The following is a 15,482-nucleotide window of genomic DNA, read 5'->3' on the forward strand; positions in this document are numbered from 1 at the left end:
ATCAACCGATTTTGACCGGACCCGTGGCGATCGACGTGGTTTTTTGAGGTTAAGAGCTGATTAGTTTTTGGGGTTAATCGATAAAACCGTTTAAAATTTATTGCAAAAAATCACATTTAAAAACGATTTATGTCTTAGTTTTTTTTGAGATTTTTCAAAATTTCTTAAAATCTATCGGTCCGAATCGGTTCAAATTCATAGGAAATCTAAGTTTGGACAAACCCTTTTGAATGACACCAACCGTGATAAAATCGGTCAAACCGTTCAAAAGTTATAAGCGGTTTATATACTTGCACACATACACACACACACACACACACACACACACACACACACACACACACACACACACACACACACACACACACACACACACACACACACACACACACACACACACATACAGACATAGTGACAATATCGCGGGAAGTTAAAAATTAATCTCATCATTTGTTTATTCCCTTCGTATCATTGACACACAAAATTGATTTAAAAAACATAACTAAATTGTTGTTGGTTTAATTATAGATAATAGATTTCGATCATTGTTTTAATCACTATTTCTATCCTTTAGTCAGTCAAATGTAATTTTCTTGACAAACTTTCTTGTTCGAATTGGTAGTCCTGAGTTTTTATTTGTTTCTCGAGAATTCTAACAGAGGGCAGCAGTAGTATATGACCACTATAACAAAGCGGGATTCTTGAAAAGTGACATTTGAAAGTGTAAAAAATCATGCAACGTACTTAATTAAACAATGTCATTTGTTGACTGAAATCTGTGAAATGATAACGACTGTAATAAAAGAAATTCGAATGCTTATTTATTTTTCAATAGTAGAAGACATTAAAAAATAATTAAAAATCGGTTAATTATTTAGGGGATTATTAGGGTAGAAATAATAATATTTTAGTTTTGAGAATTAATTGCTGGAAACAATTTTATTTCTAGCTTAATGATAGCTGCATTGTTGAATTGATTAAATATTTGATCTTTGTCATCAAGTGTAATATTGTCCAATGTTTGACCAGTTCTGTTTAGCAAATCATTAGTCCAGTTTTCAAGGGTTGCGTTGTGACTTGCTGAAGATATCCGACCTTTATGAACAAGAGTTTCTTTGGAGCGATCAAAAACTTTAGTTGATGACTCGGGATTTTGATAGACCAAAATCTACAATTGAAATCGAAATCGTTATTCATCATTAATATCTAGCAATCTACAGTAACTATATGACTACCTGGTATACACAATCGCCTGTCAAAATTGACGAGACATAAGACGTTTCATTCATCCTCCAAGCTCCAGAAAGTCTCGTTCGTTCAATCCAGCGCTTGAAATCTTCAGGATAATTACGTCCATTTTTCAATTCAATTAAAACGAAATTATTGGCTTTGACGACACAATTTTTGAATGAAACACGAAAGTAATTATCAATGTAGCGATCGTCAATGCCCAACACGCTCCCAGTCAATTTACTATCATTAAAAGCAACTTTTTTGGACGCTTGAACTACAATTTCCGGAAAGTAATCAGAATGGAACGTATTGTTGCAATTGAATGCAGTAATAGAAGACAGCGTTTTCAAGTATTCTGACGAATCTATAGAATTGGTTTTCAGGTACTGTCCTGCCATTTCTCCGTTAAACAAATTACCCACAAGTTCACCAGTTAGCTGATCTAAATTGACGTCATTGACAACATCGCCTGCTGCTAATTGATTCAAAGAAATTTTAACGCAATTCAGAAAGAAAGTTTTTGAAAATACTTTTCTCATTTTTTCGATCCATCTTAACGCGTACTTAGATACGGACTGAAGTTGTTAGTTGCTACGTTAACTTTATATATCTAAGGTTTGCCATAATTAAACTTGAAGTGCTGACGCAACGTATTTTTGTTTATTGTATTAATAATATCGATGAAGGTTAATGAAAAAAAAATATTATATTTACTTGCGAGTAACAATTATCAAATCATACTGCATTGTAACGTCAATTAAAGTAATTATATTGATTTATTTACATTAAAATTAAAAAAATTTAATCGAGGTCATTTTTTATAATCAAGTCATTATTTCTATTTCCTCTAGATCATTTTGTCTTGAATCGCTATTGTGCAAGTTAAAGCATGACAATGTTGTTTGAAACTTTTTAACGATAAATGAAAACATAATTCATAAAGTTGTGATAAAAAACTTAAACAATTAATTTCGATAATTAATTAGTGTTTAGTTTATCGAATTTTCACCTAACCTTTAAATGGATTACTTGTAAAAAATGATACACGTGGAAATATTTTATTGATTTTTAGTGTGGGTAAATACACTGAGAGAACAATTTATTTGAATCAAACGAGACTCGTTTATTATAAAGAAATCTATTATTTAAATACCACCAACTACTAATTATTTGATACAATTAAATGTATTTATTTGAGACAAAGATTTGGGTTATTTAGTGTATTTATTTGAATGAAATAGTTATTTGTTTGTAGATTAGAAACAGCATAAAATATTCATAGCTGCTCAATTATTTTACTGACAGGTTGTTGAAACTTAAAACGGATCAAAAATAATTTGAATGGTAGATCAAATACAGAAGAAAGAGTTTTTCAAAGTTCAAATACAGATCAATAAGTTCAAATGTAGATTATTTTGCTCAAAATCAGTTGAAATTCTCCGACCCGGGTAAAGTTAAATTGAATGAAAAATATTAAAAATTTTCATTTATCCTAAAACAGATCAAATTTTTTGACCCGGTTACCGAAAAACTTGTAAGCAGTGGTTAACTGATGGTACTTTTAAATATGTGCAATAATAGATAATTTATTTGAAGCCGTAAGGTGGACGGCAGAGGATGAAGGTAGATTTAAGTTCTTACAACACCATTGCTTAATTAAAGGGTTTTTAATAAGGGGTCAAGGAGCGAAGCCCCTCACTCTTAAAAAAAAATATCTGAAAACGTTATTTTTAAAAAAGATAACAGTCAATTATTGTGCATTTTTTCATATTTTATCCGGGGATTTTTGTCTGTAGATATTAACGCACGTAACCTTGAAAACTAAATCTTAAAGTTATTCTTCTGATTAAAAAAAAATTTAAAAAGACTTATAATCTCGAAAATAACGGGATTGGAAGTAGCTGCATTCTAAATATTATTTTATACGATGATAAGTTTATTTTCTGATATTATTGAGCTAAGAATCAACAGATGTATTATTAAAGCATCTCGCAACATGAAGACATAATGTACGATATCATAAAGTACATCCGCGACTCTTATCGCATTAGTACGTTTGACACGTTGGCGTCATGAGTATCAGGTGGTTACCGGAACGATAACGCCAACGTTCCAGCAATTGCGCCTGAGTGTTACACAATATTTGCTGACGTGACGATAGTAACCATCGCCAATGACAGGGTTTTGATAACCAGTACTCATGTCACGATCGAAATCAAATGATGGGGATCTATACGAGATCAGCTTAAGACGTGTATTGGTACTCTCAAATAAAACATTTTAGTATACTCAAGGTCTACTTATACGTGCAGTATTTTATGTGAATACATAACAGTCAAAAAATTTACTAAAAAATGTTTTTCTTAAAGACTTTACTGATTCAAAATATCGAAAAATTTTCATTGCAAAAAGTATGCGCATTTTTGAGAGAGATACACAGTAAAAAATTTTCTGTCATTGCGCCAAGAAAGTTTGGATTACAAATTTTTATGTCTTATACAAACATCAAGGTCATTTTTTACAATGCATGTCAAGAAAAATCTTACTCCATATTACTAAAGAACAAAAAATTTATTTTGAATCAAAATGTTGCGTGGTTTATAAAATTCATGTCAATGTGGAAAAGTTTACAGAGGACAAACTAAACAACACCGAAACTAGATAATCTTACGACATTAATGTGATTGTTGAAGTTTGTGCTATTTAAGCCAGAAGAAATTAACTCAACAAAATCTACCGCAGTTAACAGAATATATTGTCCTTCCACGAAGAATGATATATATACTGGGAAGATGTCCTAGGCCCTAGAATATATCGTGGGATGTTTTCAAATTTAGGAACATAAAACATCTAATATAACTTAATTCTGTAATCAGAAACGAATTTCACGTACACACATCCTCAGTTAGAATTTGATGAAAATTATTATTAAAACTTTATTGATTTTATCACAATAATACAAAATTTTCACGAATCTGATCACAGCGCCTACTATCGGGTCACACTGAAATTAAAATAAAATATTTTGGAATATTCGATACTGCGATCGCAGCGCTGTCTGCCAGATCTAATGTAAAACATTTCAAGATCAACAACAATTTATAAATATAAAATCAATCAAATGAACATATTCCCGTGGGCTACACACACAATAAATTTCATTAAAATCGGTCCAGCCGTTTAGGAGAAGTTCAGTGAAAAACACACGCACAAAAGAAATATATATAAAGATAACACGTCATGCAAGCAGGATTACGTTCACAGTTTTTAACCGAACTTGATTAAATTTTGTTGAATTATTCTATAAATCAATACCAAGATCGAGTTTGATGATGAGCACAATCAGCCGGTTAGTTTACGAGTTTAGGTGTTTGAAAATTTTTTTCATTATCAAAAAATTTTCATTTTCGTCAATTTTATGAAAATAATTTTCCAGGTGTAAAAGATTGATAAAGTCTCTTGAATTGATCTTTAAGCTTACGTAATTAATTTTAGTTTAAGCTGTTGATCACATAATGTTGATAATTTTTTTAAATCATTCTGTGATTTTGAAAATTTAAAAAAATTTCATTGAAAATGTTTCGGGCCTTTTTCTTCAAATAATCTTCAAGCCGTAAAAGATAGCTCAAATCAATTAATTTGACGTTAAATTTCACATAAATATTTTCAATTTGAGCTATTATTCGCCGACTTTTGATTTTTTTCTTAATTTACTTTGTAGTTCGATAAAATAAAAATGAATTAATCTTTGGATTTTATCGTCGAATAACTCGGCTACGCCTCGGCCATCATATTCCATACACCAGGAAATCTAACTTTCTGGCCTTGGGTCGTAATATACTATTTATTTATTTGACTTTTTTTGGTTAGTTTCTGCGCTGACACGTTACATACAGACGATGTTGTGACTGTTATATACAGTTGAAACTCACTGTTTAGGCCGGTTGCGCCACGAAAATACGAAAGAAAGCGAGGCTCTGTGCTGCTGGCCAGAAAATATGTGCAGTGCGCATATGTTAGAGCAGGCCATAAAAGTTGCTCTTCCGGGAGTGAAGTGCATCCCGGAAGAGCGTACTTTCGGCTAGGAGAGCAAGAAAAATCAGTTTAGTACTCCGCACTAAATCCTTCTATCAGTGTGTTGATCAAATTTTAACAATCATATGAAATTAACCTTCCGTTACTCGCGGTTTCTCTAGTGTCACACTCGTACTCACACCAACTCTATTAGGTTAAGTAGTGTTGGGCGGCAAATCCCTCTATAGCACGAGTAACGAAGGGTTAACCAAAATTTTTTTACAGTGTCAGACAAAGAAAGATTATAGTAAATGATTAATATATTATCTCTAAAAATTACTTCATTTATTCACCAATTAAAGTGCGTAATTTGGAAAGTCAATACTGTATAAACTATCAAGGCATTATACGTTGTTATCTTCATATTCATCGTAATCCGGAGCAGTGTTTTTTATGCAAAAGTAAGCATCATTTTTTGAGTTATTGAAAAGAACTCTAATCGTGCGTTGCTGCCAATCATCTTTTACATCATACAAAAATTTGAAATTTGAAGTAAAATAGTGGCTATCATGTCTGTCCTGGGGATGAGTAACTCCCAATCTGAAAAAATAATCAATTACTTAAAAAATGATCATTAGCCAAAGAAGAGTTCTTTCAGAACAATTATATTTGGGAAATAAAAATGAATAATTAAAAAAATGTTTGAACAATTTTTAAATTTTCCCTCCCACTTCTTTTTCTAAAAAATTTATCTGAACATAAATTTTTAGGCTGAAAAAATGTTCAGTATATAGATGCTTACAGATAAGAAATCTCTACAGGGTACGCTGGGTGTTCGTCACCAATCAAATTGTTGACCAGAAGACCTGGGTTTACAGTGCAAAGTTTTCGTTCTGACAAGCTCATAACCAAATGTTTTTGTACATCTGGTGTCGCGTCATCAGCCATGTACCATCTAAAAGATATTGAAAAATAATTTAGTAAATTAATAATTTAAAAATCTTTAGTAAAAATATCAAAGTTGACAATGATGAGTAATAAAAATAAACTATTTATTCATATAAATTTCACACTTACGGAAAGGAGTAAAGGAAGAAATCGTAGTTCAAGCGTTCGAACTGGTCTTTGTTATTTCTGAACCACTCTGAAAATCTTTGTAATTCCTTACTAGCTATAGAAAAATCACGCCAATCTCCCGTTCGAAGTTGATCGTCGATTATGTATTTCTCGGTCAATAAATGACTTTTCAAAAAATCTTTTTTTGAAACTTGAAAAACAGACGGTCTCGGATAAACTTTTCGGACCTGAAATAATATTTCACAAGAATTTTAAGAATAAAAAAGGAGTTGTCGATGAAACTTAAGAGCAATAATTACCGTTATAAAAGCAATTCCTGTCAACACTACTTCAATTTTTAGATTGGACTTTAATTCTTCATAATATGAGTTGATGAAATTTATGGTTTTTTTCGCCTTTTGAATACATTTTTTTTGACCATATTTTTTAAAATCCCAGTAGTCATAAACTAGCAGCATTTTCGGCTGCAATGCACCTGTGCATATATGAAAAGATCATTAATGCCTCTGTATCTAGTCTTTAATCAACACATAAAAGTATGGAGTGTTTATAATATTACAACTTAAATACAATTATTTTTCATGGGAAAACGAAAGATTTTCTACAGTGAAACATAATTATTTTGGTTAAGCATAAAAATTTTTTTTTCGTCCCTAGAAATTTTTTGAGTGAAATGGACTTTCTTATTGATTTCTTGTCGTAGTTATTCAATAAATAGACTTATGAATAAAAAGGAACGGGAAGAATTTTTAACTTCCCGCTAGGAAAATTGAAGATTTTCAAAAATCGGGAAGTTATTGTTTTCACCCCGTTTTACGAAAATCGAGTTTTCATCGAATCTCGACGTTTCGAGGTCCTAGGAAGCTTCCCTGACTATTCCCGCGATGGTGTCACTATGTCTGTATGTATGTATGCATGTGTGTGTGTGTGTGTGTGTGTGTGTGTGTGTGTGTGTGTGTGTGTGTGTGTGTGTGTGTGTGTGTGTGTGTTTTATAGAGGAGGTAAAATACATTTACGTATGCCAGGACGTATGCCAGGACGTATGTTGGTGCCTGGGTATGTCGGACTCAGAAGTCAATATTATTTTGTAACAATACCGACTAAACATCCTCCTCTCTCCTTTCCCCATAGATGTTACAGGGAAGACTGGATCGGGACCATGTTAGCATTACTTCGATCCAGTCCATGTTGTGTCTCACGACACCTACTTCTTGTTACTACTGGTTTCTAATCCCTTTCTGCGATTTTTTCGTTTAAAAGGCGCTGCGCGTAGGCTGCGACAGCTGACCAGTTTTCTTCTTTTGTGATCATGCAGGTTACCAAGCTCTCAGGGGAGAGCGTTGTGTCTATTGTTTCTTCGGTGCTGATTCTGCCGTCCTTCCACCGATTACACTCGAAAAACGTGTGCTTGATGTTGTCAATTTTGTCTGGGCAGTATTTGCACGTTGGTGTGCTGTACAAACCCATCTTGAAAAGATAGGCATTGAACTGCCCATGTCCCGTCAATAGCTGGGTCAGGAAGAAGTCCGTGTCCTCTTGCTTTCGAGAAAGCCAGACGTTGATGTTTGGGACTAGGCGCGCTGTCCATCTGCCCGTCTCTCCCGATGTCCATCGGTCCTGCCACTCTTGCTGCGTTTCCGCCTTTATCCTCGTTCTTGCGTCCTTCATGTTTTCGTCACTATCTTTAGCGTCATAGAGTTTAACTCTCTCGAACGCTAATAGATCGATGGGCGTGGCTCCCGCAATGACCAATACAGCCGCTTCGGAAACTGTGCAGTAGGCGCAGGCAACCCTGAGAGCGCCTCGCCGTTGTACTGCTGCTATCTTTCGCCGGTAGGTCTTTTGCTTTAATATGTCTGCCCATATCTCAGCTCCATAGAGCAGTACCGAGTGGACTGCTTCTAGAAGAACTCTTCTCTTTTTTGTTCTTGGTCCCATGGTGTTGGTTATAATTCTTGCTAGGCTAGACACCGTCTTGCTGGCTTTCTGGCATGCATTATCGAGGTGTTCGCAAAAAGACAGTTTCTCGTCTATCATTACCCCCAGATAGCGCAGGGCCCTTGTTGACGTTAGTATTGTTCCTCCCATGTCCACAGCGAATGGTTTTGGGAACCATTTTTGACGAGTCAGAACGACCATCTCGGTTTTGTGCTTGGCGAGTTTCAGGTGGTGTTTATCGAGCCAAGTCTCGACGGCATCAATGGTTTCCCGAACTAGTAGTTCGGCCTCCTCTACGCTGTCTACTATTATCGTGGCCGCGACGTCGTCTGCAAAGCCCGTTAGCTCTACTTGCTTTGGTAACAGAATCTTAAGAAGCTCGTCATAGTCGGCGTTCCATAAATTGGGCCCCATTATTGAGCCTTGCGGCACGCCAGCCGTTATAGCGTATTCTTGTGGTCCTTCTGTAGTTTCTGCTATTAGCTTTCTTTCTTCAAGGTAGTTGTCGATTAGTGCCAAATTCTCTGGCTTTGTGTCAAATTTGTGTTCCAGAGCGTCTAGGATATCTCCCCAATTCACGCTGTTAAATGCGTTTTTGACATCTAGCATGAGGAGAATGCATACTTTACGAGCTTTAAGGCTACCAGTCCATGCTTCTCTCGCTGTCCCTACGACTACAGGATGATTGTGCACCTGCCGGATAAAGCTCAGGTGCTCCTGCTTGATTTATTTAACCAAATTTTTGAGTCACAAGAATTTCCTCAAGAATGGCATCAATATGCCATTTTCTTTATTCTTAAAAGTGAAAAAAATAAGTTTCGTTCGATCTCTCTTGCTCCTTGTCTGGCTAAGATCATGGAAAAAATATTGAATAATCGTATCAGTTGGTGGCTCGAACATAAAAATGCCCTTCCTAGCTCACAGAATGGTTTTAGAAAAGGAAGATCCTGTGCAGATAACCTGTCTATTCTATGTGCGGATATTATCAAAGCATTTAAGTCAAATGAATGTACTGCCGCTCTTTTCTTAGATATCAAAGCTGCCTACGACAATGTCCTGCCTAACGTGCTACTGTCGAAGCTTAAGAGGTTGGGTTTCCCATCTAATACGTTATTCTTTATATATAATCTCGTTTCAGAAAGAAGTTTGCATTTTCAATTTGACGAAATCGGTGAAACATAGAGTTTTTAGAGGTTTACCTCAGGGAAGTGTCCTCAGCCCAATATTATATGCTTTATATGTAACAGAATTAGAAGAAATAATAAATGGTGTCTTTGGGTGTAATACTTTACAATACGCCGATGACGCATGTATTTATTCTAGTCATCGAAATACCAAAACCGCTATAGATCGTGTCGAGGAGGCTATGGATAATGTTTGCTGATATTTGAATGATCTTGGGTTGGACTTATCTGTCAGAAAAACTCAATTTTGTGTCTTCAACAGAAAGAATAACAGAAGGACAGAGCCTCTAAGGTGGAATATTGTTGTTAAGGGATCACCAATCTGTAATTCGGAGGTAGTTCGGTTTCTTGGCATGGATCTTCAAGCCCATATGAGCTGGAAACACCACATAGAGAACGTTGATAAAAAATGCCGGAATGCCTTGAAGACAATTAACTATTTAAGACGTACTTGGTGGGGAGCAGACCCCATGCTTCTTTTTAGAGTTTATAGAGCTTTAATTCGTTCCAGACTGGAGTATGGTGGACTAGTGTTGTTTAATTTGACTGAAACAGAGAAAACTAAATTGGACAGGATTCAATTGAGAAGCCTCAGGGCAGCGTTAGGCTATTCTTCATCCACCCCATGTAATGTAATCCTAGCTGAGGCCAAGGAACCTCTCCTTAATATAAGATTTCGATACTTGACGTTCAACTTCTTGGCTAGAGCCTCTTCCAGAGAAGATCACAGGATTTTACAAATCCTTCAAGAAGTGATGAACTTAGAGGATAACCCCACAATGATCAATAGGGGTGGCCCAGTGAACTTAGTCGAATGTTTCCGAGCAATTGAGCTACATAGACACCTCATCAAGTCGTCAAGTAGTCCCTTAGGTTACAGTGTTGGGTTTGAGTCAATATGGTATCATCTGCAAGTTTCCTTCGTGGAGGGCGAAGAGATTAGTAGCTCTATGAGGTGTCAGGAGCTCTTCTGTGACACCTTCGAGGAGTATTTAGCTGGCTGGAAATGTATTTTCACGGACGGGTCCAAAACGGAGAACGCTTCATTCAGAGGTTTCGCAGTGGTGCTGCCATTAGAGTCGATGGAAATGGAGTTCAGAGCTCCCATACACGCGTCAATTTTCACTCTCGAAGCGTTGGCTATTTATGAATCTCTTAAATTAATTGAGGAATCCCCGTTTAGATGCTTTGCCATCTTTTCAGACTCCAAAAGTGTTTTACAGGCACTAGTATCGGACAAAGCCTTGGGCAAGAAATCGTACTTGATACTGGTAATTAGAGAACTTTCAAGAAAATTGAGCTTGAGGGGTAAAAGAATCAAATTTTTCTGGATTCCCGCGCACTGCGGCATTAGTGGTAACGAGGCAGCAGACAGGGCTGCTAAAAAGGCAATTTATTCAGGAAGAGACACCAATCTTCATCTTCCCGCGAGTGACTTCAAAAAGATGGGAAAAGACCTTATGTGGTCAGAATTTCACAAATGGTTTATGTTCACTAATACAGATAAGGGAAATTACTACAGAAAATTTTATTATACTAACGACTCCAAGCCCTGGTTCAGTAAGTTTAAACTAAATAGACGCTCAGTGGTCTCCATTAACAGACTACGAAGTGGTCATCACTCGCTTAATTCCTGCACCGGAAGAATCCCCGAACCACATTCTATTTCAGTGCCCTCTATACGGATCTCAAAGAGCTGGTTTTATTAAAGCTTTAAGTACTAATACAGGTCAAGGCCCTTACAATGTTGAATCTTTTTTAAGCAGCTTGAGTCAGGGGGTTATTAATTGTCTAAGTATATTTTTATCATCTATTAAGAAATTTATTTAATATGTTTTTTTTTTTTATTTAATAGCTCAAAAGAAAAATGAGTGACATTTTGTATGTAATTATTTCTACACTGAGAAAACGGTTTGTTTGACTCAAATGCACAGATTTATTTGAAATGAATCAAAAATGTTTATTTAATGTTAACAAATTTCTTTTATTTAAATATATATTACTTTGAATCAAATACTACTTCGTTTTGGTTTATTTAATTGAATCGACTCATTTATTTCATTCAAATAAAGATTTGTTAACTATTAACAAATCTCGTTTCAAGTAAATTACGCTTGGAGTCACTATTTTTGAATGTAAGAGTATTGTTTACATTTGACTTTTTTGTGACCAACCACTATTTCTTTTATATTTATTTTATTATAATATTAATTTACCTATTGATCTTAAAGAAATTTTATTTTGTCCGGTTGTGAATTACTATTTTTTTTTTTCATTAATTTTTTTTTTTTTATATTTCATGCAGTTATTGGAACGAAAAAAAAATTTCTTAACCTAAAATCCGTGTCGTTTAGTAATAATTTTTTTACAGAAAATTTTCAAATGTGTTATTGAATATAAAATTTGTATATTTTATAACAATATTAGTTTATTTTCGTATAAAAATATATCTATTACTTATAATACTAATAAAAATACTATGATTACTATGATACTGAAGTTAGCCGTCAGCTGTCAATTTTAAAAATTTTAATAACAAATGAATTACAATAAAAAATGCTTCTAAAAATTTACACTTATAATTTTTATTAATTTTAACATGTGAAATTTTTAATTAAAATTTTTTCATAATAATTTCATTGTTATAAAAGTCGAAAAATTTACAGATGTCTGTTAATTTATAATAATAAAGTTAGTCGACATTTTTTATTTTTTTATTTTGCTTAATGTGTTAAATTAGAACTAAATAATATTTTTTTTTTTAATTGCACACTTACAGTTTTTCGAATTTTTTACAAATGAAATTAAAAAAATTTTTTGTCAAATTTTTTTCAATAAAAAATATTCTAAAAATTTTTAGATGTCGGCTAACTTTATTGTCATTGTTAATTTCAGTATAAGTAATAATTCCAAAAGAAGTGCCCATTTTACCCCAAACGTTCGATATGTCCACTTTTACAACTTTATAACCTAAAACTAAAAATCATTGCTTTGAGTATATTCAAACATACCATTTATTTATAGTTAACAAATCTGATTTGGTTGAAATATACGATTGTTAGCACCAAAGAAATATTTGTTAACTATAAACAAATCTGGATTTCATTCAAATATACTACAACTTTGTCTCAAATAAATAAATTTATTTGTATCAAATAAATATTTCTGGTGATATTTAAATAAGAGATTTATTTATAGTTAACGAGCCTCATTTCATTTAAATGAATTGTTTTCTCAGTGTAAGTCTATTTGACATTAATAAGTAAACTTGTGGCCAATTAAGATGAATATTTTATAAACGAACAATTTAAGCACATCGATAATTAGAAAATATCTTAATAAGTATCTTTATATATCCTTTTGTGCAATGTGTCAATGTTTTTTTTTAATTTAAACCTTATAAATTTTTATTATTAAGATGGGACCATTACTCAACTGTGATATGGCATAAGCCTGATCGATCTACACATGTATTATTCTATGTATTTAATAATTTTATATTTATATTTTTAAATGTAAGAGCGGTGAAAATGTACAGTATATAATATAAGTTTGTAAAGTTGGCTATATTGGTTTACACCAATGCCTTGTACAAATTTTTCTCTAATAAAAAAAAAAAAAAAAAAAAATACATGACCTGTTTTGAGTAGTGCTGTTTTCGACCACGAGGCAGTGTCTTGCAATTGCCACTTACCAATGATAATTAATAATTTTCAAAAAAAAAAACCCGGAAGCTATTGGTTTCATATCGGTTTTCAAAAATCGAGTTCTCATCAGACTTCCACGTTTCGAGGTCCTAAGCTGTTCTGACTATTCCAACGAGGATGTCTCTTCATATGTATACATGGATGTGTGTGTGTGTGTGTGTGTGTGTGTGTGTGTGTGTGTGTGTGTGTGTGTGTGTGTGTGTGTGTGTAAACTCCGGTGTAACTTTTAAACAAATTGACCGATCAAAACGGGGTTGGCGGCTTTCAAAAGATTTTCGTTGCCATTAGATTTTCTGTGGGTTTCAATCAATTCGGCTCGGTAGATTTTGAGAAAAATAATAAAAGTTATGTTTTTGATCTCAAACTGCTCAAAACCGGAATAGATTATGTCTCGAGCGTTTTGTACATAGCTGAAGTTCCAGGGATGGTCTGCAGGGTCAACCGTTTTTCAGGTTTTTTTTTAGATCCCGAAGTAAATAGTAGCTATTAGACTTGTTTATTTTATTGTATATGATAAATCTTTGTTTAAAATGTGTAAAGATAAAGAAAAATATTTACATTACATTGCGAAATTTTTCTATAAAATTTCTATCATTTTTAGAATTAGAAGTGAGGTGCTTTTAAGCGAAAAACAATTTTCTTGTGAAAACTTACCACCCTTTGAATACTTAGATTCGAGACTTGTAAGAACCTAAAATGAATATATAAAAGTTAGTTGTGAAATGAATTAACTAATAAATTAGGTGATCGTGAACTTACATTTTCTTGCCTGCTGACTTTAATGTATTGTCCTGTACGATCTGGTTCTACAAGAAAGATCGGAGTAGTTGGGCCATAAACTAAAGAATTACCATGGACCTACATTCAAATTTTTATAATTATTATAATAAAATTTAACTTAATAAAATTCAATTATATTCAATTTGAATCGAAATAATTCACTTAATGACTTACATCTACCGGAACTTAATGAAACAATAAATATTTTTGAAAAGTGATAAAAGATTTTCATAAAATTTGATTTAAAAAAATTTTTAATGCGTTTAAGATTTATTCTTAACTAGCTAGAAAATAAATATCCTAAAAATTCATGGAAATAAAATTGTTTATGTTTTTTTCGACTTACGTAGGCTCAATATTTTGATTCAAAAGTGTATTAATAATGAATTTTAATTAGTACTTACCGATATAATCCAACTGACATTTAACAATACTAGTGCAATTAACATTCTCATTTTAGAAAAATAATTGCTAATGGAAATTATAAATTATTTTACAAGTTTAAAGCGATCGGTTGAATTCTGCCAGATACTGAAAATCAAGTCAGGTTATTTCAACCTTAAGTCGATAATTTGATCGATAAATTTGTAATTGATTAGTTAATTAATAATTTTATATACGTCACTATCATTATATAAATGACAAATAAATTACAATAGCCATTAGTTTTTTTTATTACTAGAGAACAAACAGCACAAGATATAATTAAAGAATAATGAGTCAACGATAAAACGTTAAAACTCGAAGCGTAGATAAAAATTATTGACGTAACTTAATTAAAAAATATTTTTAATCTACAACACAAATAATAATAATTATAGGTGAGCTTCACTTATTCTAAGCAATAAAAAACCAAAAAATGAAAATATACCCAAATTCTATTTTTTGAAAATGTTTAGCTCTTCAACGGATCAGAAATAATAATAGTTCGATTCTTAAAAAATTTGGATTTTCGATCAATAACCTTTGAAGGTGATACATTAATTTTTTTACATGAATATGTAGAGTTACTATAACTAGTTAATTGCAGTAATTGTAAGATTCATAACAAACTACTGTGATATTTTATGTTGGAAAATATTGTGAAGATGATAGATACGATAGAACAAGGAATGATAGTGATTTAAACCATAAGTCCGATAATGAACATGTTCGTTAATTATTTTTTCAGTAAGAAAATGTTGACGTATTGTGTAATAAAATATTTTAAAATCGTAATTTTATATTTCAATTGTTTAAATAATTAATTAAGAACTTATTTTATTTTTAAAAATCATTATTATCATTATTTCTCAATGAGAATAACAAAAAAAACTTTTTATTAATATTTTGATTGTTTACCCGGGAAAAAATGATCAGACCTGATCAGTTATGAACAGGCATGAGTCTTCAGGCCTGATCAGACATGAAAAATGACCATGTCTGATCAGGCATGAATTGACCTGATCAGGCATGGTCAGATCTGAAAGCTCATTGTTACTTTTAATTAATTATTTTGCTTAATTTTATGGATATCGTACTTGATAGAGTCATACGCAATTCTCTATAA

At 32.8% G+C, this 15,482-nt stretch overlaps 2 protein-coding genes across 2 annotated transcripts; both read right to left on the minus strand.

The window, feature by feature from the left end:
* Window positions 1-907: 907 nt before the first annotated feature.
* Window positions 908-1,772, minus strand: LOC123260205. Its single transcript, XM_044721215.1, has 2 exons — window positions 1,236-1,772; window positions 908-1,168 (listed from the first exon to the last, which is right to left on the minus strand). The coding sequence occupies exons 1-2, from the start codon at window positions 1,770-1,772 to the stop codon at window positions 908-910; spliced, it is 798 nt and encodes a 265-aa protein (XP_044577150.1).
* A 3,814-nt stretch (window positions 1,773-5,586) lies between these two features.
* Window positions 5,587-14,518, minus strand: LOC123258864. The gene is made up of 7 exons (XM_044719118.1): window positions 14,338-14,518; window positions 13,913-14,011; window positions 13,808-13,844; window positions 6,624-6,799; window positions 6,325-6,551; window positions 6,050-6,202; window positions 5,587-5,847 (listed from the first exon to the last, which is right to left on the minus strand). Exons 1-7 carry the CDS (start codon window positions 14,386-14,388, stop codon window positions 5,652-5,654), a joined length of 939 nt encoding a protein of 312 aa, XP_044575053.1. The 5' UTR covers window positions 14,389-14,518; the 3' UTR covers window positions 5,587-5,651.
* Window positions 14,519-15,482: the final 964 nt, after the last annotated feature.

This window comes from Cotesia glomerata, linkage group LG2, assembly GCF_020080835.1.
Source record: "Cotesia glomerata isolate CgM1 linkage group LG2, MPM_Cglom_v2.3, whole genome shotgun sequence".
Classification (NCBI taxonomy): domain Eukaryota; kingdom Metazoa; phylum Arthropoda; class Insecta; order Hymenoptera; family Braconidae; genus Cotesia; species Cotesia glomerata.